The following is a 26,109-nucleotide window of genomic DNA, read 5'->3' on the forward strand; positions in this document are numbered from 1 at the left end:
TTGTAGTTATATTGTCATTATATCCCAAGATAGCACTGACTTATCAATGTGCTATTTGGTATTTAATTACAATATAACTACAATGTAATATATGTTATATTAAAATGTTGCATCTATGAGTGGGAAATTACAACTAACATGGATGTTAATTTCCCACTCATAGATGTAACATTTTTTAATATTACATATTTACATTGTAGTTATATTGTCATTATATCCCAAGATAGCACTGACTTATCAATACATCAATGTGCTATTTGGTATATAATTACAATATAACTACAATGTAATATATGTTATATTAAAATGTTACATCTATGAGTGGGAAATTAACATCCATGTTAGTTGTAATTTAATTTAACTTAAATTAACATCCATGTTAGTTGTAATTTCCCACTCATAGATGTAACATTTTTAATATTACATATTTACATTGTAGTTATATTGTCATTATATCCCAAGATAGCACTGACTTATCAATGTGCTATTTGGTATATAATTACAATATAACTACAATGTAATATATGTTATATTAAAATGTTACATCTATGAGTGGGAAATTACAACTAACATGGATGTTACACGTTATATTACCTGTTATATTCCGTTTTATTATAGCAATGTAACAATTATATATCGGTGTTTGCTGGGAAGGGACCGTTTACGGAGCGGTAAACGATCGGCGACCATCGATCATCTCGCGCGCGGAAGTCTTGGCTTTGTTTAAGCCAAGGAAGTTTCTCTCTTTCCATCGATATATCCGCTCCATTCGAATGTTTCGTCGCCGTTCATCCACCTGCCGCGCGCGAGAACTCGGACGTTTTCGATATTAGCGCGCTGCTATAGAAAGCGGATGCTGAAAATTTCCGCCGGACGTCATGTGTGGTCCGCGGCGGAGAAACAGATTGGCGTGATCAATCTACGGTGCCGATCCGAGTCTATCTTCCCTCTTATACCTCCCTTCGCCATCCTCGAACGTTCCCACCTTGGAGACGCGTCGTTTCTTCTTCTTACGCTTCAGCTTAATCGCCACCCCTTTTCCTCTCTCTCTCTCTCTCTCTTTTCCTCCGCTCCAATCTCAAATTACGCGCCTTCTCTTACGACGCGTTACGATGTCGTAATGCCTGCGAGCGTAGGGAGTAATATCTCTATTAATAATGTAATTGCCGGGCGCCCGCAGGATCGTGTGCATGCCCGGTACACGATCATTAGGAAGGGTTCGCGCGCATTCGCTCGAGAGTAGAGGCCCTCTTCCCGACGTAGGTTTCACCTGCGGCGAACGTTTACCGCGGTCACGTCGATCGTCGCCGCCGTGATCCTCTCGCGCATATTATACGCACGTATGTACGTCGAGGTCACTCTTGTCCCGCACGATTCCGCGCGACTATGACTATATTTTATGCCTGTTTATTCAAATGTCTCTTCTCTTATCCGGAACTCTCGTATATGTTTCTATGACTGCGCACACCCGGTTCGATTTTAATCAATTCGCGATTATTACTCCGGGAAAAAATGGTAGGTATCGCAAATGTATAAATATGTACACGTAGAGAATTTTCTCTCAGAATTTACCCTGAAAATCATGGTAATCGTGAGACGATATAGTATATGGTATTGGAAAATTTCATAAGAGGGCTTCTCTAATTAATATTTACCACAATAAATAATATTAATAGGTACATAGTAAAATTAATCAAACATATTTTATATCTTATTGTTTTTGTCTCGATTATATACACATGATTTTCAGGGCAAATTCTCTCTGTGTACATATAATTATATATGATTATCGGAATTTTGCACAATTATTTGTATTTATATCTGTAATAAGCATAATTAAATAAAACTATTAATTTAGATATTTATTAAAACAGTATACAATATATGTGGAAGAAAATAAGAATGACATATATTTTCAGAACACTCTTTGAAATAAAAAAAAAGTTATCTTTTCACCCTCGGTTCGAGAGGGTAATTGAGGGTTGTATTTCTCGAATGATATCTTGAAAAATTCAGGCGTTTGATTTATACACGTCGACATCGGACATTAATTAAGCGATGTCAATGATGCGCATGCGAGATTCTTATACTTAGCGAAGTTACTTATAGGAATTTGTTTAAGATCTTCAGCATCGATCTCGCGAGAGCCGCATCCCTTTCTAATTCCATCGTCGCTATATTGTAAATTTATTGCTGCGAGATGTAATCATCCGCACACACTCGTCACGTGCGCGACGATAGCGAGCTACGTTCTTACGCGTCTACAGAAATGATATGTATATATATATGTGAGACTTTATCGCGTATAGCAGGTCGAATCGATCCGGTCTCTCCGATTATAAAGACGTGTATATCGGCCTTTTGTCTAATTTCTCGATGGCATGCTCGCGCGCAATCGCTCTTCGCGATGCGCCATCGTTTCCAAGCTCGGCACCGATGATGTATATAATTTGGTGCCGGCTAATCGTATACGCCTCGCACCGAGTTTAATCACTGCTAATAAAACCTCGAGCACGACAAACACCATAAATAAACCCGCCTTCCGATATATTCGGGACGTATGAAATCCAAACTCCGCCGATTAATGTGGGAATTATTAATAAATCGCGAGGGCGAGATGAAGATGGACCCCGTTCGTATCGCGACACGAGAATGGCGGGATAAGATGGGAATTCGCGAGGCTTTCCGACGATGTTATCCTTGACGGTCTATGCGCGCCTCCTTCGAACGAAGGGAATAGAAGGTGGAGGGTCGATTCTACTTCAAATACGAACCACGCCCCATTCTCCTCTACCCCGTTTCTTTCTCTTACAAGATACCCGACCTCTGACCCGCGGGTGGTAACCCATACTCCACGGCGCTCTCTCACATCGAGCCGCGTGCACCAGGCTCGTGCGCGAGAACACGTATGCACGCATATGCGCGCACGCATGCACGTATGAGAAGAGAAGAGGAGTCCGCGAGTAGAGGCGTAATTGAAGAATAGCGGATTTGAGCGTATATTATGCGCAAGCCGAGGGAACCCGGATTTTTCTTTGTCGTCGTAAATACGTTACGCGAGAATCCCATAAGCCGTTAATGCGAGTGAACGTTCTGCCGTTGAGGCGAGCGGAGCTTAGAAGAAGCGAACGATGCGGAATCGCATATTGCGGCCTGGCCGAGCGATAAGCTCATTACGATTTATCTCGGCCGAATTAATCGCTCTCTCTCTATCTTTCTCTTAACCCTTAGTGTGCTAGGAAGGTAGAATTGAATCTCGTCAAAAGTAATATTGTATAGCTCAAAGAGACCCATAATGAGGAAATATGTTTTAAACATCGAGAATATTTCGCAAATTATATGTAACTTATATACGACTTATTTTTGACGAGAGATACATATTTATGTGAAACATGTATTGAAATATATACGTAGTATTAGTTTATTCGTTAAACTCGCGAAGAAAGCAAATCATAATTTGCACCGACGCAGAAAATGCATTTTTACAGAGACAAGTTGTTTGGAGCGATACGTGGAGTTTGTAAACAGTCGCTAAATGCTGTGACACTCGCACGTTTAATCAATGCAACGCGTAAAAGTTGTGAATGACTGGAAGAAAAGTATATTTATGCGCCATAAAGAAGAAATTGATTAAAGCTTGCGTTGAAAGTTAGTTTCTTATTATCACAAGTTTAACATGATTTTAAATAAGTTCTTTCTACTTAAAATATGTTTTATTTTTCGATTGTCAAAATAATTATAACTTCTCGTACGAGACTTTTCAGTGCAATTTCTAACGTAGTGCAATTCTGAACGACAATCATCATCATTGCCAAAATTTCCTGGTGCATCCACATGCGAAACTAAAAATTCAGAAAATGCAATTGTATACACAGAGAGAATTTTCTCTTAAAATTTACCCTGAAAATCATGATAGTCTTGAGACAATATATAAGGAATTTTATAAGAGTTTCTCTGATTAATATTTACACCACACTAAAAAATATTAATATGTACATAGTAAATTTGCTGTACATAATAAAATTAATCCAACATATTTTATATCTTATCGTGGATATATTAATATTGTTTATTGCGGTGTAAATATTAATCGGAGAAACTCTAATAAAATTCTTCCAATACCATCTTCAATCTTCTCCCACGATTACCATGATTTTCGGGATAAATTCTAAGAGAAAATCCTCTCCGTGCAGGAGAGAAGGAAACGCTTTCGCGGAAAGGACTACAAGGACAGGGACGAATCGCGGCGTAAGAAGCGTGGCTACGTTTATTACGGGTAAATCGTCAAACCCCTCGGAAGTACGGCCGTTAATCTCGACGTGTCCGACGCAGCCGTCGATGGGGTCTTACCTGGTCCTTTTGCACCTTCCGATCCTTTTTCTTTCCTCCTCTTCCGTAGCATGTCGCTGGTTCTCCCCGTGTGGTTCGCGCCGGTCGAACGCAGCGAAAATTAGCTTATTAAAATAACAATTATGGAGTCCCGTCTGGCTATTGTGCGTCGTGTCAGGGGTTAAGCGCCAGTCGCTGTAACTTAACGGAGAGACGAAGGTGTACCCCTCTCTTTTTCTCGTGGCTAGGTCCACCGCCGCGCCAGAGAGGAGTACTCTCGAGGGAAATCTTGAAAGCGAGACGCATCTGGCTATATATGCGTCGCTTCTCTTCTCTTGACGAGCACGCTAGATCTCGCGCCGCCGACGCGATGTCGACGAGAGATGACTTTTCGCGAGTTCCTCCCGCGGCTACTCAATATTTTCTATCACCGACGACAGCCGATTATACGGACTGTTGCCAGAGTCGCGACGATGATGCCTCGCAATTTCACGGGCGACAGGGCTGTCGAGAGAGTCTCTATAAAGTCCATTTTCCGCGTATTTCTATGCTTCACCAAAGAACATATTCGAAAGCATTGTACATATACGTAACAAAAGTGTAGGATTATATAATTTATAATAATAATTATATAATTAAATTATAGCAGTAATAATTGTAAATAATAAACGACAGGTTTTTTTAAGAGATACTATGAAGTGTCAACATTAAACATTTTGCGTAATGTGATAATTGCATTAAAATATTCACCGAAATATAAACATTTGCATATACAATTTTAATCATTATATATTTCTGTGAATAATTACAAATCACACTTATTGAAATTGTATGTACATGCAGATGCTTTTATATTTTGGTGAATATTTTAATACGCCAGTCGCGTTATTCGAAATATTTAATGTTGACATTTCAATGTATCTCTTTAAAAACTTGTCAATGATTTTTTTTACTCGCGCGCGATGTAAATTAAAAATTAAAATATTATTTTAATATTGTTATTATATAAATGTCATTTAATCCTGCCTTGAAAAATATTCAGCAACTAAATTGAACATTTTTACAATAACTATCGCATTTTTAATCGCGTATGTAGAATCAATCGTGAAGAATCAGCAGGGGAGATGCATACCGTTCTCTTATTGATTTTTATCCGAATTAGTTCGAGGTAATTGTCGACATATGGAACTCTCTCAATAGTGCGTAACAGCGTGGATACCCGTCACGGACTGTCCACTCGTCACACCAGAGTTATGGAGAACTCTCGAGGAAAATCTCGAAGACGAGACGGCACACTTGAGAATTCAGTGCGTAGATCTCGAAGTGAGGAGAAAAGGGTGGGGGAGAGAGGATGCAAACGCAAATCTCGCGAGAAAGTGCGTCACGACTCGCCTTTTACGCGCCTAATTCTACCTAGGTGGATCAAAAACGCGTTGACAGGCGTCTCTGATTTGCGACTTTCAATGAACTGACGTGCGAAACTCAAGACGTTAACGGTATTGAGTAGGTCGTTGCTTGAGAAGTATTTCATTAATCCGAAGATTTTATTGAAGAAGACTTTTAAACAAGTATACAATTCTCTGGGAAATATATCGTTTTTCCTGTTACTCGTAAATATCGGTTGTGGTTGCATAAATGTCAAAAATCTCCAGAATTTGAATGAAGAATTACTTGCAATAAAATATGTAATATAATGAAATGTGTCTATTTCTCGGTAGTAAGAAATTAATTGAAAATACAAATTTAAAAAGGCCCTCAAAAAATTCTCAACTATTAATTAAACAGACTTTAGGAGATCTCGATGATCTGCATTTTCGATTCTACTCATAATTAGCAGAAAATTATAAGAATACTGTATCCATTAAACAAGTATACAATTCTCTGTGAAATATATCGTTTTTCCTGTTACTCGTAAATATCGGTTGTGGTTGCATAAATGTCAAAAATCTCCAGAACTTGAATGAAGAATTACTTGCAATAAAATATGTAATATAATGAAATGTGTCTATTTCTCGGTAGTAAGAAATTAATTGAAAATACAAATTTAAAAAGGCCCGAAAAAATTCTCAACTATTAATTAAACAGACTTTAGGAGATCTCGATGATCTGCATTTTCGATTCTACTCATAATTAGCAGAAAATTATAAGAATACTGTATCCATGTACGCCTGCGTGTATGTGTATGCCATTATCCAATCAAGCAACGAATAGGCCGCGTTCTCTAAACGTGCGAGATGCTAAAACACGCATCCCATTCAGCGAGCGACGTCGTTCCGCTTTCAAGAGACACGCAGCTTTCGTCACGCGCTCACCTTTCTCCACTTCTCCCATCGAACAATACGACTAACCGTCGAGGAGTCGTAAAAGCGTCCACTTGTGAGCGAACGAGCGGGATGAAATCGAGCCGCGGAACTCGCTAATCGACCTTCCTCTCCGTTTTTAACCGTAGCTCGCGCGCGCGCTTTAAAGAGCGCCTTTTGGCGCGAGCAGCGCGAGGCCGGGTATAGGTGTTAAAAAGGGCGCTAAGGAGGGCGTGTCGTCTCGTCCATTAAAGAAACGCTCAATGCATCGACGGCTCTAAGTGGCGACAAGTCGCGGCACATTCGCGCGTATAACCCTCGCTAATTTTCCGTCATAAAGCTACCGGGGCCCGGCATCGGAATAAATAAACGCGCGGCGGCACGGACACAGTGGGCACAGTTTATGCCGAAGGTGCGAAGTGGGGCTACGCGCGGGCCCCCGGAGCTGGGGGCCTCTCGCCCGGGCTGGGCCCCGCCAATGCAAATTCGCGCGCGCGGCGAAGCCGCGTATAAACGATAATTCATTTTGCGCCCGTTAACACACGCCGCGTGTGTCCGCGCCGTTTTCACCGGCGAACGGGGGCGCCCCCGAATTACTCCTGCCTCTCTCGCGCTAATTGGCAAATTCAATTCTCACGGAATAATTATCATCGCCGTAATCCCGTATCCGCCTGTTCATACAGCGAGAGGCTCTTTCGACCGTCTAATTAACTCCTTCGCCTTTTTCACCGCGCGCGACGTATAATATTCCGCGGTTAACGTATTTAACGAATTTTTGGTTTCCTCGCGAAGAGTCGGCAGCTCGACGTCTTTAACTGATTTCTAAAGAATGATGTTGCTCTTACAAATCACGATAAAAGCAATTCAATTATAGATTTATGGTTATCGTATCCTTTGCTTGTACGCGGAGAAAATCAGGGTAATCATAAGACAATGGTATTTTTTTATTAATATGTTTATAGTAAAATTAATCGAGCATATTTTATATCTTGTTGTGGTAGATATTAATATTTTTATTATTATAAGTTCTGATGATTATATAATTATATGTACATAGAGAGAATTTTCTCTTAGAATTTACCCTGAAAATCATGGTAATCGTAGGACAATACTATGGTATTAGAAGGATTTTATATAAGAGTTTCTCTTATTAATATTTACCACAATAAAAAATATTAATATGTACATAGTAAAATTAATCGAACATATTTTATATCTTATTGTGATAGATATTCATATTTTTAATTGTGATAATTATTAATCGGAGAAACTCACGATTGCCATAATTTTCAGGGTAAATTCCAAGAGAAAATTCTCTCTGCGTGTAAAAAGAATCAAAATTTGATTACTTTAAAAATGTTCGTATTTTTCTCATTAAATTCGTGCACACGATTGAAAATGAATATAAATACATCTGCGTAATTGGACCGTCACATCCGGGTGTATACTCTGTATAGTCCCGCGCGATATTTATCGGCGGCCTGTAATTTAAAAATCCTTGTTAGCGCCGATTACGCTGCCGCGCTAACACCATCAGCGACACCCATGTCCGATGGGACATTATCCACTTGGACCCGGGTACCTTGGATGGATACGAATGCTCAAAATTCCATTCCGCGTGTCCGAGATCCTTTTTTAAAGAGAGAACTCGGGAGATATATGCGATACAAAGCATGGCGAAAATAATGATATTTATTCGCGAATTATTTAAGAGTGAACGTCATTATTATATGTATATATCGTTCTCTCGTTTATTCAACATTTGTCGAAGAAGCTTTCAGTCACAAAATTATAGATCATACTTGTTTCATCAATGAAAATATTACTGTTATAATAATGATCTAAGATTTCATCAAAGATCAATGGTTTTCACCATCATATATAATTATTCACTGTTTTTCGATAATGATATACTCTGCTTAAGAGAGTAAAGACTAAATTCTATGCATTATCTTATGATAGCGGAACAGAAAAATTCTAAATAATAATAATAATAATATAGAAAGTATGCACACGCATGGACAAGAGATGTGCAAGTAGGATACAGAAGTAGTACATGCAATTAAGAATAGAATAAGAGAAAGTCTTTGTGGGTAAGTCGTAAGCAGGGGATTGTGTAAGCGAGAGTGTCAGAGAGTGCAACAGGTCTAGACCGTCAATATGTAATCGCAATCAATTATCCTGAGAGTTTCTAAAAAATGGCACCGCGTTCAAGTAGCAACTCGTAGAAAGCCTTAAAATCTCTGATGATGCAAGCATTACGGGACGGTATTCTAGAACCTTGATACGTATTCTATACGGCCTTTCATCAAATTCAGCGCGGCACCGTCGACTGATCAGCGTATCATCTCCTATATTATAATTAATCGAAAGTGTCTCTGGGAATCTTTACACTTTGAGTATGCTTAACGTATGCCTTTTTGCTCGGATTTTTAAACGGCACATCTCGACGATGAGTGCTTAAGAATCCAGATATCCTTCAAGCATGAGTAAATCTGTTCCGCGAATGTGGCGCGCTTGTAACAGCCGTATCTTGTAACAGCCGGATTGATTCGATTGATTTAATTGAAAACTCCGTCGAAGGTTGCACGTGCAAGCGCGCGAATATCGACACGAGCAGTAATTGCGATCCATTATAGGAGGGAATACTTGGTGCAATATGATCCTCCTTTCTTTCAACGCCGTTTAATCACTTTCGATGTCCTCCGCTTGTCAGAGGTCGCATTTCAGAGATGCCTATCGCGGAATATCGGATTATATGTGTATTTAAATAGCGATATAAGGACGTATCGGGGACGACGTGTTTTCTTTGCGTGCATAATGATTTCTTGTCTGCACATGTCCCAAACGGTCCATAGAAATTTTTGTGTTAATATTTTAACACGAAATAAATGCAAAACTTCGAATAATTTAAAATAAATTTTGTGTCAAATTAACATACTTTTTATGTAAAAATTAACAAAAAATATGTTAATTTTAGATTTTATCATCCCCATAAATCTTGTCACTAATAAAGCAGAACGTAATTTATTGTATAAAATTAAAAATAGATACAGATTGTATTATTTTTACAGTTGTTTTAACACAAAAATTTTCACGTTTTTAACAAGAAAACACATTTTTCTACTATGTATGATTATATCAAATAAATAAATAAATATAAATGTATCTTTATTGATTTATTTCTTTAAGCCATATATGCGCAAATATACTTATACTTGCGCTCTCTTTCGTGTAACATAGTTTCGCCACGCAAATTCGAAATCCAGACGACGTCACTGCGAAACGGCGGCCTTTCCGCGGTCGCGACATTTAAGAACCATAAAGTATCCACCGTGAGTACGCTCGGCGCTCGCCGCGACTTTTTATATTCCGCGCCGACAGTCCATAAACCGCCGTCGCGGATGAACGCGAAAAGACGCGCTCTCTTCTCTCCGTTGAATTTCTTTTCTTTTTTTTTCACCGGCGCGTCATCGCCCATTTTCTTTCCCTACCTTCCCTCATTGGGCCCCATTATCCAGGGCCGCCGCCGCGAACAGGGGCCCGATCCGCGCGATCTCTCGGACTACGTCGGGTGTAGATCCGGGCAGCATTCTCTCTACCGGCCACTTTCAGATATGATCGTCGTAAAGTAAATTGCCAGCGCGCAAGGGCCGCGTGGGAGTAAATTACGAGAATAAATAAGGCGTAAACGACTGCGGAGGAAACTTTGAACCTCCTTAAGACTAGGAACCTTCGAGTGTGGGCGCCGGCCAGCTTTTTAGGTCCGGAGCATAGACATACCGTCTCAGATGTAACAACTATGTATCGAAAAGCGATATCTGTCGATATAGAAACAGCGCGAGAATGCAGTATAACTGAAAATGATTATTCTATCATTTTATTTATATGTGTATTATAATATAACAGTTTGTTAAATTTCATCGTTAGTTCTGTCATTATCTTTTGGCATGTACGGTGCTTAAAATTCTTCGAGTTCCCATTTATCTAAAATTCTCGAATGAATTAATTTAAATGAGCGTATTAATAAGAATGTCGAAGAAATTCCGTAAAGAAAAAAAAAGGAGCAAAAGAGAAACGAGTTCTCTGGCATCTCTCCAAATAAAAATCTCCGAGTAAGGCAGATCCGTGTGATGGACCGCCCACGTCTAATTGACACCCAATCTAACGACCCAGTGAGAAAACTTTCTCTCGCAGGATAATACTTTAAAAAGAAGAAAGAGTTAATATACACAAGAAAGGAAGACGAAATTAGACGAGACAACGCGCTCTATATAAGATTTCTTTCGAGAGAGATACGAGCATATATATATATGTATACTGAAATAAAAATTTAACTACATTTATCGGGCACAAAAGAGAAAAGCTTGCGATAATTATATAATTATTAGAACAACAGCGAAACCTCCCCAGAACGTCGCGCGCTATCTCACTTCCTTAGCATCGCGATTCCCAGCGTGTCGGCCTTATCCGTCCGAAAGGAGCGCGAGATGTGAGCGATTCGGCCTCGCCATTTAATTCGCCGATCGGCGATACGGCGCTATGCGCGATCGTTAACGCCGATAAGCCGCGGCGGCCCCTAGACCTGTGAACGGCCGCGACCCTGCCTGGTATCGATATAAAACCGCCGCCGCAATGCGATCCGGCGGAGTAAGAATCGGAGAATCGCGTGGACGAGGAGCCGGGAACGCGAGCGAGAAAAGGACAGGCGGCGCTGCGGATAAAGAGGAAAGGGAAGAGATAAGAAGAGTAGGGTGTTCCGGCGAGAGTCGTCCACCGAAGGTGTCGGCAAACAGGGCCGTTCGACGAGTGGTTCGACTCCGGTGGTCCGCGACGGTAATGCCTTAGTTTCCATGCAAACTGGCCGTACGCCTCCATACCTTACACATAACCGGATATTAACATGGGAAGTGGCCGATGCGCGAACTCCCCGAACCCCGTCATTGTCCCCTTCTCTCTTCCCTCTTTTCTCGTCACGCCAAAGGTGAGATCGAGATCGAGATCGCGATCTTGATCGAGCCTGCGAAACGTGTCTCCGACATATCCGGTCGATCGCCGCCGCCATTCAGATCCATTTCAAAGATAGATTTATTCTTTCGATCGCGCTAAACGATCCCAATAGATCGAACTGCATTCTCCGAGATGCAGCGATGCGATCGATAATAAATTGTTTAAAATGTTATGATCGAATATAAGTGACGTGGAAGCAAATTTATTATATCTTAAATGGAGCAGTGACATTCGCGGAACTCGATCGTGGCTAAAGTTTACGATATTCTCACGCGTGGAATTTCATCAACGCGGCTACTCGCTTTTCGCACGCATATCGAAAGGGGATCTATAATTTGTTTGCACCGACTTTAAATTAATGGTACGACATATTGCACAACATCGTAAAATGAGATAGTCTATGTTACATACTGAAATTAAAAATATAATAAGAGATTGAAAAAAATAATTTCTAAGGAATTGTAATATGTTTTCTTAAAAAATGCCACACATTCTTCTTCAATCTCAATCGACCTTTGACGATGACATTTCTTGAATTGAATGCATTATAAATGCATTATAAATCTACCGTTTCAACTAGTCTGCCAGCAATCATATGTCTCATTATATGCAAGAACGACTATGTTACCGATTGTATTTGAATGCAATATTGATTGATATACTTGGAATTTATACGGACAGCTATATGCAGGTGCTATACAATGTATTATCCACTGTTTAAGATAGACACTTCGGAGTAAGACGTTTGACGTAACTCTCGATTCGGAATATCATGCAATTCGCAAAGTACGATGAAAACAAATATTATATTTTTCTTTTCTTTTCTTTTCTCATGCATCATTTTCTTGTTACTTGTTTTTTGTAAATTATGGGTCTTGCACTAGTTAAATAAATAAATAAAATAATAATAGCTGATCCTCCTAATACGGAGCGACGCATTCGCGTCGGCTGATTCTTTGGCAAATTACCGGCGCATTGGATACGGATTCGATCGAGACTTATCATCGGAATCGATTTGTTTCGCGAGCGCATCTCCGATCTCTTCTCCCGATCCAGATCCCTCGCGCGCTCGCTCAGATATCATCCTCCTCCGCGGTCTCCATCGCGATCGACGGCGGCGTACGTGCAAGAAACTGACAGGTAAGCAACCAACGGATTCCCTGGATCATATGTCAGAGACAAACGACGCTCACGTAACAAGATGGCGTCATGGTTCTCGGGGAATCGCTGTACTTAACGCTGATTGCTCCCCGAACACCTTAGCTGCGTTCGTTCTCGTACACTCCATTCAGATAATGTCTGCGGAGATCGTCGATCCCGCGCATCTTCCAAAGATTCAGAGATCGATGACACGCGTGCCTAATGTTTCTTTCGATTAAGTAATAGATTTTTTAGTCTATGCATAAATATAATTGTATAAACATATTTATATTTATATTTATATATAATAATATTTCCGTAAAGTAGTGTTTAAAAATGTTACGTTAATTTTTTATATAGAAATATTAAAAGTCAAACTTTATAAAAAATTCTAGTTACTTAATTGAAAAATTGATATCGCTTTTGAAATTGAAAATTATAAAATTCCGATATTAAAATGCGTAAGAGTAGAAAAAGAATTTGTGATGTTCTTAATAAGATATTCTTTAATTAAAAATTTTGCTCGAAAAGTCCAGACACGGAAACAAGGGGCAAATATTCACTCGTTAACGAAGAAAATTCTCAAAGAAGATCCATCGCAAGGAGAAGGATCGCGAAGGGTTTAAATGGCAAACAACGTCAGAAGACGGCAGAAGGGGAAACGGAGATAATGGTAATTGTTAAAGTAATTACGCCACCCTTATTTATGATCGTAATACTTTGTTCCTAACGTCTCGAGGATCGCGTGCTTCGCGGCAGAATGTAACGGCGGCGTAATAAAAACCTCCGAGTTCTCTCTCTCTCTCTCTCTCTCTCTCTCTCTCTCTCTCTCTGTGCAATTAAGCGAGCATACAAACCTTTCGGTCACGCCATTTCTTCAGCGATCAATCTTGCCGCAACTCATCGACAAGCTTATCTCGAAAGAAAACACTCTTTACGATCTCGCCGCACGATATTGAACGAACGAACGAGCGATCGAGCGATTTGACCAACGCACTTCCGGTTTAGAGATACGTACTACGATTTTCCCACGTGCGAAATCGTATTTTTCAAAGTGTACGAAAAGGAAATCTTCCTTAGATCTCGCGTCGAAAGACTATACGCTTTCTTACAGGCGGATCGCGAACCGATCGTTCGATCCCCCTTTTGTGGATCGACTGTACGTCGGGGTCAGCGCATAATGTCATTCGGGGGATGGTCGGTCACGTAGTCGAGAGAAATGCCTCGGCAAAACGAGGGGCATTCGCACCGTCGGCCGACATCTCTCGCCTTTTGCTAAGTGCCCAATCTCGGATTTAGAACGGACGTCGTGATCTCGGCACGGATAAATCGCATGCATTTCTCGCGCATGCATCGGCAATGATCTCGATTACGATTTACCATAAATGTCTCTCTCTCTCGCGCGCCGTTTCTGGGCGCAATCCTTTCCTTTTCCCTCGGCATTTTTAATATTAAATTGTTTCGGTTAACTCGAATCAGAAATCTAAAAACAACCGAAAAATATATATAAGATTTGTATCCGCACACATTGTATTTTTAATTGTTCGACATTTCTCGAAATTTTTCTCTACTCAGCGGATGAAATATTGTGTCTCGGAAACTTGACCATATGGTTTTGACAGATGATAGAGGCATATTTCTCTTCCGCGTTGTCTTCGGAAATTAAATGCACGTCGATCTGAGAAACCGAGTCAGCGATAAGCATCGCGATAAATTTTCCTACAAAGGAAGCGATTGGTCCATAATCTCTGATCTATGAACGTATCTATCGTGAGACGATACGAGGCCGGCGTAGGACGGCGAAAAGACGCCGGCCTCTCATAGAGACCCCTATAACGGGGCCCTACCTTACTCGCGCGCGCAGTTGCGACAGTTATTAGTCAAGATTAGCTCTCGTACGGCGCGGGAGAACAGCCGGGCCTCACGGCGCGCCTGTATTTTGACAGGGCTCATCTTGGAATTAATCGGCACTCGTTTCGTGGCGCTGGGATTACGATTTATCTGCATTATCCTCGTATAACCATCGAACGAAACTCCCGAGCCGTTTCCTCTTTCTCTCCTCTTATTCCTATTCTTTCTCTCTTTCTCTAACCCTTTCCTCTCTCTTTCTCTCACTTGATTTTTTTTCTCCTCTCTTCTCTCTTCCAAGAATTAAGATTTCTGCGCCGTGAAATCCTGCCGGCAAATTTCACCGTTGCGGCATACAACTCTTCTACGGGTATTGTGTGCACGCCGTTTGGTACCACCTAGGAGCGAGAAACTCGTGAGTACACGCATCGCGCTGGACCACCGTTGTGTGATTACATAGGTGCGTCCGCGTGTCGTTCGTCGAACGTGACACGTGTTCGACGTTCCGTTTCTCTCGAGAATGCGCCGCGACTGATCGAAAGCTCGCGCGAACGAAGAGGCTGTGTGATACAGAACTACGAATGTAATGTAACATCTGACCTTCACGATAGAGATATTACCCTCGTACGTGTATATGTGTTCTGTGCAAAATTTCTCTGAAATTATATATAATCTGTACAGATTGCATATTGGGCGTTGCGACAATTTATTTTATTTTTTTTTTATCAATTTAGAATTAACGTTTAATTAGATATCCTCCTCTTGCATAAATTTGTCATTTTAATTTACTTGTTTCTAATACTATCTTATAATTATTATTACGCAAAATTTTATTAAAACACGAAAAATATCCACCAAGTTTCATTTTAATTTGTCTTATGAAATTTGGGGGAAAAAATAAAAATAATGTTTCCTGAGGGAGGGATGTAAGAGTATATATGTTTACATAAGAAATCCCCTTTTTATTTTCGAAAAAAAATCATCTAAAATTGTTCGCACTTATTTACATATACCCTGTATATTGTCTGAAATTTTAAACTCTCGAATGGATCTGCCTCGCATGTCGCGGTTCTATCGAATCCGGGAAAGAACGTATAGAGGTTGACAGGCGCAGCCAGGTAGCACCCGAGCTGCCAGGGATAATGCATCGCCGCGTTATACCGCCGACCACAACGACCTAACCGAGGAGACGTAGTGAATACGTCGACGATGCGTATAACGGGGAACACACATGATTAGCGGCTGGTTGCCTCGGCGCGGCGCGAAGAAAACGCGAAGGACCACCCCCGTAGAAGACGCCGTACGCCTCTCGGCGGCACGTATAACGCCCGGTACTACCCGCTCATACGTATATCGGCCCGAGGATTCATAAGGTAGGCTACGTTACGGCTTTGCGGTGTCGCACTTCCGTCGTATCTCATTCTCGTATCTCGTTTCTCGCGCCTCTCCGGCGGGAGAACAAGAAGCGATGGAAGTAGGCGAAAGACTTCGCTGCTCCGACGTTTAACCTGCGGCGCAAGACTTGCTGCCTCCTTAACATTTCATGCCTTGCGGGACGAGAAAAAATCTATTGTGCTAATGCAAACGGGGGAAAAACGCAGCCTCGGCGAGAGAAGAATATATATGTATATTCTCTCGTACAAAAGTATCCGGAGAATTCATACCCGGCCTTCTTCGCTTCCGACATTGTTTCTCTCAAAAGCATACGAGATAGGAATTCTCACACTATGCGAATTTTTCCGTGATAATTAATTATGTATATAGCTCAAAAAATAATTTTTTAAGATTCCTTTGGAGATGTGTGCCTCTCTGCTATTTAGTCACATCGAATCGCACAAAGTTTCTCGTGTATCGATTTATCTTAGATTGCTCATTTTCTTTGGTTTATAATATGAAGGCGATAAGAGAAATCGCGAATTTATACGGAGAAGCGCGTTTCGGGATCAGCTGACTTGAAGAAAAAAAATTCTCTTACGCGATGCGATATGTCAACGTTCGGATAAGTACGTGTAAGTATGTCGCTTTTGATTTGTCGACCCCTCATGGATTAATCGGAGGATCAGGCAAAGCTGCTAGATATCCGCGAGCCGGCTCGAAAGTGAGATCTCAAACGCGACAATGAGAGAGTCCTCGCGCGGTCGCTCGGGGTCTATATGTATATGTACGGTCGACCTGTTGCAAATGCGAATTAATGAGGCGCATACGTCTTAGCGTGACATTACGGGTTGATCTAAACTCGATAAAGGCGAGACCATATCTTCCACGTGCGCACAACTCGCAATGCAGAAGACTGCAAGCGCAGCGTATTAATTTATAACACCGCAAGGACGTTATACTTTCGTTCGTAATATTCTCGGCCTTCTTCAACCGATGCTTATCGAAGAATGTAATAGATCCTTCGTATATATTTCGTGTACCGCGATAAACGCGAGCCAAAGATTTATAATCGCCTCTTTGTCATTAGTCGGAATACCGTTAAAATTGTGTACGAGGCTCTCGCATTGTTAGATTGAAAGTATCGAATGTATATTAAGTACCGAAAATGAACGACACGGTCGTTTGACATTTTAGGAACGACGCATCGTCTATGCATAGATTTATGCGGCACCGTGTGATTTGTGTCTTCTGCGTCAAAGTGTTAACGATCCCGGCATACCGACATACTTTTGACTCCGATCAAGAACGATTTTAACTGATACTTTTCAGATGGCCAAGATATATAGATCCGATATCATCGCTGGGTTTGGTGGTTGCCACTCCTCTACGTTATTTATCTCGAGCTCTTTTAGGCTCTCATCTGATATCGTATTCTACATATTGGAAGAATTATTTTAAATGATTTTACTCGATTCGTATAAAAGTGTCTTTTATCTAATAATATTTTTTCTCTACTATTTAATATATTTTCTCGAAAGTTGTTATCGATGCTGGGCGATGGGGGTCTCTGATACAAGTCCGTCGAATTCATGAATTGCGCGTTGCACGATAGCCAGCTACCATTTTTCTGCAGGGGCTACCTCTCGGGCGGTACAACGTCATAAAGTACGTCCCTTCGCGAGTCGACAAGGACGATACACGGTGACCGATTTCGATGTCGAGTTTGGTGTATTAGGGAGGATGCGTCGAGCCGCGACGAAAATCCTCAGGACACCGGGTAGTCTTGGCCGAGAGTAGGATTACAGCGCGTATCCGAAGTGGCCGGGACCACCCACGGGTTGAATCGATCAGCAACTGATACCCCCGAAGATGCGAAGGAAGAGAGCAAGAGAGAGATATAGGTATATGTATAAATAAACGCGGAGGTAGGACGCGAGCGAGATGGAGAGAAAGAAGAAATCGGAAGAGAAGAAGAGAGAGAAGGAGAAATGAAAGAGAGGACTCTTACAGGTGTACCGGGGCTGCTTATGCGCCCACGGGACTCAATTCACGATAACGACGCGAGTGCAGCGCGAACTTCGAGGGCGCGGGAGCTTTTCAGAATCGATTTTATCGCGGCGAAGACTTACGACTAGCGAACTCCACGGCGGCTCCGACCGGGAAACAAATCAGGCGATCGATCGTTGACGCAGAGATCGGAGGAGTATTCGAATTTGTTAGCATACGATGTCATCCGGTCGGTCGTTTCCATAAATTCCGGAAACGCGAATCTTCATTTCCAAGAGGAAAACTATATATTGTTTGATATAGAAGAGATTGTCATTTCTCACTGAAAAAATTAATCTATCGATTAAATATTAAAAATTTGTCGAATGATGTCAACAGGATGAACCTGAGCTAAACCCGTTAATTAAGGTAGTTCTATCGCTACAATATCAACTAAAAGTTTCGCCTCTAATCGATAAGGAAATTCATCGTTTATACAATGTTACCGTAGCAACAATTTTAGTTGAGTCTGTACAGTCTGAACCTCTTCACATACACATGAATACACATCATCATCGCAATTTCTCTCCGAGTTCCGTTTGGAAAAAAATTCATTTCTTTAAAAAGTAATATCTTTGAAACTAAACGGTGGAAAAAATTTATTTTTTTTTTAAATAATCCCACACTCATATTGTATACCCCACTGGTTTTATATTAAAATCGTAAGATCCGTTCTATTGTTATACATTAAAATGTGATGAAAATGCCATTTTTTCACGTGATGTATAGAAAAAATGCTATTTTTAATTGTAAATAACTGTTAAACTAAACGGTGAATCGACTTTAAAATTTCGTAATCGATAGATATTAACTCCGTCTACAACATATTAAAATTTCTAAAAATTCGTAAGAATTGTGAAAAACGATAGAACTACCTTAAATCTGCGTCGGACAAGAGAGAAGGCGGTGGCGAATTCTCGAATCTCGTTCCGGTACTTGCGAAGCCCGACGCTATCGTAAATTCTGGCAATTATCCCTAATTAATAAATATCCAGTTAATCGGAGGGGGGTATTCGCGCATTCGATTGGGGAGAGACGAGCGAGCGAGGGCACGAATTTAATGTCGACCGTTGGAAATTTAGGTGAGAGAGACCTGAGTCCCTTGGTTCAACGCGCGCCGTAAAGCACGCTCTTTATTGGTGAAGAGGCGAAACGTGCGATTCGACTGGCACTTTCATTACCGTCTTTCTAATTGCCTGCCATTTAAGTAAACATATGTAAGCACTGTAATCCGGGGTTTGTCGTTTACTCGCTCGCGAGATTTCACGTCACCGCGTTCGGAACGTCCGGTCGCGAAATTACGGGAATCTCGACAGGGGAAAATAAACCCGAGCGTTTAAAAAGCCCTGGCACCTTTGACAATCTGAACGCGTGCCTCCGCGATTACTCCGTCTTGTGCGTTATACACGTTTTACAGGTCGCAAATTATTTTCTTCAGGATATTCTACGAGGAAATTAAGATACTTTTAAATTTTTTGTCAAATTTATGACTTTATATATAAGAGTTGTAACATGTTTTTTTTTTTTTGTATTTTAACTGATCCAGATGAGACACGTTCGTTGATGCGGAATAAATGACAACGAATAATGCTAGGTTATTTACTTTGAATTCTTTGGATAAAACTACGAAATCTCGGATATAGAAAACCCGAAGATATATGTCCGGCTCGCCGTTTAGCACGATTAACACCGTCCCAAGTGGCGACATTGTTCGCCATCCATCCGGGTAAACACGCCGGTTTCCACGGAATCGTCAAAATTACCACTAATTCCCGTTTTCACGTCCGAAATCCACGTGCACTCGCGCCGGTTATATTCCTCCCCGCCGTCTCTCGAGTGGCGAGAAGTGCCGGAGCATATCTCCTCGGTTGCGCGGCTCATTGAAATTCAAATGTCAATCTCGAGAAGGTACGAGCACATACTGCCGAACGAGAGGGAGATGGACGAGGGAGCTCGCGGAGCGAAGCGGAATGAATGCGGAGTGCTTCTCGTGTCCTCTTCGCGATGTCGAAAACGATCGCGCCCATGTTTGCTCTCGAATTCTGTTCGGTGGACGAGGATCTCAAAGCTCCAAGGTTACGCGTCCATTTTGTCCATCAGTGTTGTTTTATAGCCACGTTGGACGCAGGCTATATATACGCGCGAGTTTCTCAGGGGCAGATATCTGTTCTCTGACAAAGCCCCAAAGGCTATAAAAATATATCTGTTCAATAAAGAAGGTAAATGCTCATTAGAAGTATAGAGATTAGCCTTCTCCGATTAGGAAAAAAAATCGAATGGAAATGGTAAATACAGATAGTGAAGTACCAGTGTATTTGTCCAACGGAGAGGAATCTCTTCACCTTCGATGAGTGTAGGAGAGAAACTGATTAGCTAATTTAAGATTTCAATATTCATTTTGAAGCTTCTGTCTTCTCGCATGGAAAAGTGATATACAGCGAGAGATACATCTTTATAATTTATGCATCTAATTAAAGTCTTGTTAACGAGTAGGACAGAATCCGGAGGAATCGCGAGGGAGAGGAATATTCCCGCGCCGCGCTTTAACTTTTCAAGCATCTTTAAGACTTACGCGCGTAATTAAAATTCTTCACGAAAAGATAAATAAAATCCCTATCTCGAAGGGGTTAACACTGCCGTTGGAGTTTTATCGCTATCGAACGTAAGCGCCGCTACCGACCGCAAAGGCGGTAAGACAGTTAACCCGTGAAATATTCGACGTACGCCGCGACGCGAATTTTGATTTACGCGCGCGTTAATTCCCGAAGCCGAGAGGGAAGCTAACGAGAAGGGAAAGTGTCATGCTTGTGGCCGACAGATTTCCAACAAAGAAGGAAGAATCCGCAAGTGCGTAATAATGCGGCAGTACATTATTATGGGAGAGAAAGAGAGAGGCTGGATGCATCACAGGTGCATGGGGTGCATCCACGGGTGGAGTAATGATGTATTTATGATTCATTTTTTTTTTCAAGTATCCGTTTATGTTAAATACATCGCTCGATAAATTGGCATGATTTTGTATTCTCTCGTATTTGTAGAGATGTTTTGACACAAAATATTTCATGCAACAGAAAGTGTATTACAACGAGTTCATTTATAAAATTTTATAAAATATATAAAACTGTGATATATGTTGAAAAAATGATTTCTCAATTAAATTGTTTCATTTACACACATATTTTGTAAGATATTCCAATATCATCCGTTGATGTTGACGATTATTTTTTATATACTTTTATATACTTTTCGGTACCGGAGTTTATAATATTGCTCATACAGGGGCACCAGGCTCTACTTCTGCGCACGTCTATAAATCCGGCGTCGCCGGGGGGACGAATTCTCTCGCGCACGCGAATAATAAAGCGTCCGGCATAATATTTCAAAATGGCGCGCTCGGTAGATGGGGGTACGGCCCGATATTATTTAGCGTCCTGGGGTCGCACCCACTTAACCCTATCCCGCGGGCGAACGCGCAAAAAGGGCGCCCACAAAGACAGAGAATAAGTTACCTTAGTCCACGCGAAAGGACGCGCCATACGGCATTCCCGCCGTGCGAACGCGCACGGGGTCTTTGACAGCAGCGCGTCGCGATACGCGGAGGGTCCTTATCGCGTACCAGGGTCCTTGGACGTGTCGCCTTATTAATGATCGCGTTTCGCGGGTGAGAATTCGCTGCGGCGACTTTACGAAATCACGACTCCCTCAAAGTTGTAGCTATCTATTTTAGTCTAGAGTATTTCCCATTAGCACTGACACGTACAAATAAATAGATGTATTTATATAAAGAAACTGAAATTAATTTATGATATATATGTGCATATGTATTATTTCATTTCATAATTAAATTATATATTTTTCATTAAATCAGCTTTTAAAGTAACCGGTTTTACTTTCTCTGGTTTGAAGGAGATTTTAAATGTTAACGCACAATTTTTAATACTTGCGTGCGAATTGTCCAAAAAATTCAGTTAAATAATAGCACCAATCGATGCGAAAGAGCTAATCAGCTGGCATTAGCATTTTCGTTTATGCGAAAATGTATATTCCCTTAATTATAGCGAACCATGAAAAATGGCAACGTGAAAGACGATGTACCTTGCATTAATTTTTTAACGTCCTACGCACTAATGACATTTGCATCTTCTCTTACGGAGTCGTCCTCCTTTTTCCTCACACACGAGCAAAACACGCGCATGGATTTCGACAGATAAAATATTTCTTGATCATCATAGATGTTTCTTATCGTAGATACGACGTTTTATTAATAGTTGCGCGAACGCACATCTCCTCGAAAGCAATACTCTCCGCACCTACGCAATAACTTTCGATCGTGAAACTTTCGATGACGCGATCGAGCGCGTCTCATTAAATACACTACTAATGCCAAAAAAAAATCCACGCAAGAAGATATATAAATTCCGAGTCTTGGATGACTCTCTATATATCGTGATCGATTGCGAGCCTTATGGAATTTCTCGAGACTTTCGCATAATTGGAATCAGTTTGTTTCTGCCTGTCAATGTTATAATAATTATATATATATATAATTATATAAATTAATTATAAAGGTGAAGTTGCTAATTAACATGTATTTTTTGTAAGAAAAATACTTGCGTAACTAGATAGATTATTTAAAATTTAAATTTTAGATTTAAACTTTTTAGTTGAAAAAGAAAAAGAGAGAGATTAATATAAATATCAAAAATATTATCAATTAATAAAAATAGTACAAACAATACTCAACGAAAATAGTAATCAATAAATGCCAATCGATTTCATTTATTATTATTTAATATAAATATCAAAAATATATTATCAAAATTCATAAAAATAGTACAAAATATGCTATAATAAAAATAATAATCAATAAATGCCAATCGATTTCATTTATTATAAAATAAAGTTTGTTAATTCAGAAAATGTCTTATTAATCATAAAATTGCATTAGTAAATTAAGTAAAATGATCAAAAGTAGAAAATTATACGAACGAATTTGAATGCTTTGTCGTTCTGTATGTGTGCGTGAAATGTTTATAAATATTCATTTGAATCAAATTCCACAAATGAGTTGAAAAAATTAGTAAATTTAGAAGAGCAGAAGTTTGAATAAGAGAGAGATATGACTAAATCGTTACATTTACATCTAAATCTAAATTATATATTAACATGAATTGCTGTAATCATATTCGGATTGTATACGGAATATCCTTTAATAAATTGATTTAATTGACAAAATTGCCTAATGCTATAAAAATGGATTCGTATAGATGTAAAATATCCATAGATGATTTAACTATATCTTTAGCAAGATATTGACAAAAAATATGTTTAATCTTTGAGAGACTTACAATCTCTTTGAATATATATATAAGAAGACAAAAAAGAAGATACACAAATTTATATCAATATATTTCCATTTTTATTTCTCACAGGTTTCATCGCATTACATCGATGAAACTTTTCTCATAAATTACTGCTATTTAATTCGATTATTTTGCTGTTCCTGCTCGCGTAGAACATTCGACCACGTTGAATAATCGATAAACATTTCATGAAATGTGACTGAAATTTAGCAAACAAAACGATCGTTGACAATCAAATATATAATTCTCTTCAAATAATTTCGACAACATATATGCAGAATTCGCACACATACATACGCGATTCAATGATTTTAGTTTCGATACATATATAAGTCTCGGGGCTATTTGCCTCAGAACTTTAAGTTAAGGCATGCAAATCTCGCCAATAAAATTTGGCGGAATGCGAATATTGTCACTATGTAACCGTTAATTCTTTCGTCCAAATCGCAAGATATAGTAGAATCACGTTTTAAATAATGAGTAATAGATTTATCAGTATTTTTGGTGAAACCAGTCGACTAAAAAAAAGTCTTTATTAACTGCGCCTAAACGTTACGGACGATCAAATTTCGAGTGTATTATAATTATTGCCGGTCCAACGTGTTTCTTATCCGTGATGCTTCGACGCTCGATCAAAAGACCGATGATAATTTTATGCGCGAAACGATAGCCCGATTCCCAATCCCATTTTTAAACGCCTACAGGCGTGTCAGAAAAATTCCCTTTAGCGAAGGACCAAGCGAAATCTTGATAAGGCACTTTAGTTAACTACTCCAGAAATCTACAACTATCAACAAATTTGTGAAAAAATATTTTATATATATTTTGCGAATGTTAAAAAAACTGAAATAATTTTTTAAAACTTTTTAATTTCTGTTTCGGATATTTTAATTTATGTAGATTTTGCAATTATTTTTTTATTATTTTACTAATAATTTAAATTCGATAAGCAGGACGATGTATGCATGCATTTTTATTACTTTATTATATAATTTAAATTTGATAATCAGGACGATATGTATGCTATCACGTTTTACTGGTTAAACATTTTTTCTATAAAGAATAAATAAATTTTTACACGCGAAATCAGTGGAATTATAATTAACTTTTTACAATTGATGAATGAGTCTGTAACTTTCGTGTTTTACAAGCAAATTTGTCACATACACATCATTATTTAAATCCAAGATTGATAGAAAATTTATGAAGTGAATCTTGTCTTTTTGCAATAAAAAATATTTTTAGAATCAGCCTCTGTGATTCAGGAATTCGCATTTTCCAAAGATAAATTCGACTTGACTGTATTAATTTGAAGAATTTTTGCGCGCGAATTAATCAGACAGATAAATATTTCGAATTTGATGAAAATGTGGTCGATTTTATGTAATAAGCGATGCATGTTACATAAAGATCACTGTTTTGAGTGATAATTTTTTTCAACAGTATTAAATAACAAATTAAAAAACACTGTCTATACTAAATAACTCAAAAAATCGACGCTCGCTATAAGTACCTTCAGCGGTAATTTCTTATCGATTATTTAATCGCGATAATTCGCTCGTAGAGAAATTGTTTATTACATCGAGGCGACGCTTCGTCTCCAGGAGTTTTCGATCAGGGTATCGATTCTGTAACTTTTTCTAAAGTGAAAACGTGAAAAGTGAAAAATTTCCACCAATCGATTTCATTTTAAATTCAATTTGTGATTGGCGGAAATTTTTCACTTTTCACACATTTTTACTTTAGAAGAAATTACAGAATCGATACCCAGGAGTGGCGATCGACGACAAACCATCGGTGCGTCACACCGAATCGCCCATTAAAGGCGCAGCGCATATCTCGTCGCATGCGTCCCTTTCTCATACACACGGCGGCGATATTGGGTTTACGTCCACTCAAAGATCCTCTTACGACGATGCGTGTGCAACGTACCCAATTAGCGGGGCCGCGCAAGAGAAGAGCGACTTCTCCCTTTCTCTCTACAACGTCCACTCTTTTCCGCCTCCTCTACTTCCCGCGCTCCCACCGTACACTTAGGGTCAAATGCTCGTAAACGTCCGGTGAAACGCTCGAGACTCGACCGGACTTGGCTCGACTCGACTCGACTCGACTCTCGTCTTGACTCGACTTTCGAACCTACCCCGGGAGAGAGCCCAGTCGGAGCAACTACTCCGACATCTATGAAAAACGTATTATGAATTTTCCGATGGCCAATCGGAAGGTGCATCGGACTGAGCTTTGCTCAGTGACCCCGGATTGTCAACTTGAAACGCGCCCTCTTATCCGTGTCTACGTTCTTCTTGCCTCTACACAAACTCTTTTCCGTCTCTTCTCTCCTCGGCCAGCTTTCTCTCTTTCTCCCTCACGCGTGCCTAGCCAAGCCTACAGGCCACAGGTGTAGTAAACCTCTTTACCTCACGCGTAATGGCCCCTCTTACACTCGTGTGCCGCGCATCTGTCGACCTTAGTGTGTATCGCCGCGACCCGCGTTTACTTCTTTTTTTTTTTTAGCCTCCTCGGCCTCTTCTTGCCCTCCGACTATCTTCTATCTAGCACACGCGACCCGGACACTAGAACGCGGCTCGATTATTGTTTATGGCTTGAAAATTCCTTGCCGTTCTTTGCGACGCTTCCGCTAGAAAGAGTTATGTCGTATAATATTAGTCCGTCTTTGTCGAGAAATGATCTATATAGCT

At 40.1% G+C, this 26,109-nt stretch overlaps 2 protein-coding genes and 1 long non-coding RNA gene across 3 annotated transcripts in view; 2 read left to right on the forward strand and 1 right to left on the reverse strand.

Annotated features, from left to right (window-relative positions):
* The window catches only part of LOC114943591 (uncharacterized), a 424,129-nt gene that overhangs the window by 377,103 nt on the left and 20,917 nt on the right, over positions 1 to 26,109 (forward strand). The window lies entirely within an intron of this gene.
* LOC114943590 (uncharacterized) overlaps positions 1 to 26,109 on the reverse strand; it is a 244,849-nt gene that overhangs the window by 198,913 nt on the left and 19,827 nt on the right. The gene's annotated exons all lie outside the window — the stretch shown is intronic.
* Positions 12,849 to 25,353, forward strand: LOC146725226 (uncharacterized). The gene is given in 5 exon segments (XM_085483552.1): positions 12,849 to 12,868; positions 13,311 to 13,452; positions 25,185 to 25,247; positions 25,250 to 25,276; positions 25,279 to 25,353. Coding segments are annotated over 5 exon segments (327 nt in total).

Source organism: Nylanderia fulva, unplaced genomic scaffold, assembly GCF_048542155.1.
Source record: "Nylanderia fulva isolate GAGA-0341 unplaced genomic scaffold, ASM4854215v1 Scaffold10, whole genome shotgun sequence".
NCBI lineage: Eukaryota > Metazoa > Arthropoda > Insecta > Hymenoptera > Formicidae > Nylanderia > Nylanderia fulva.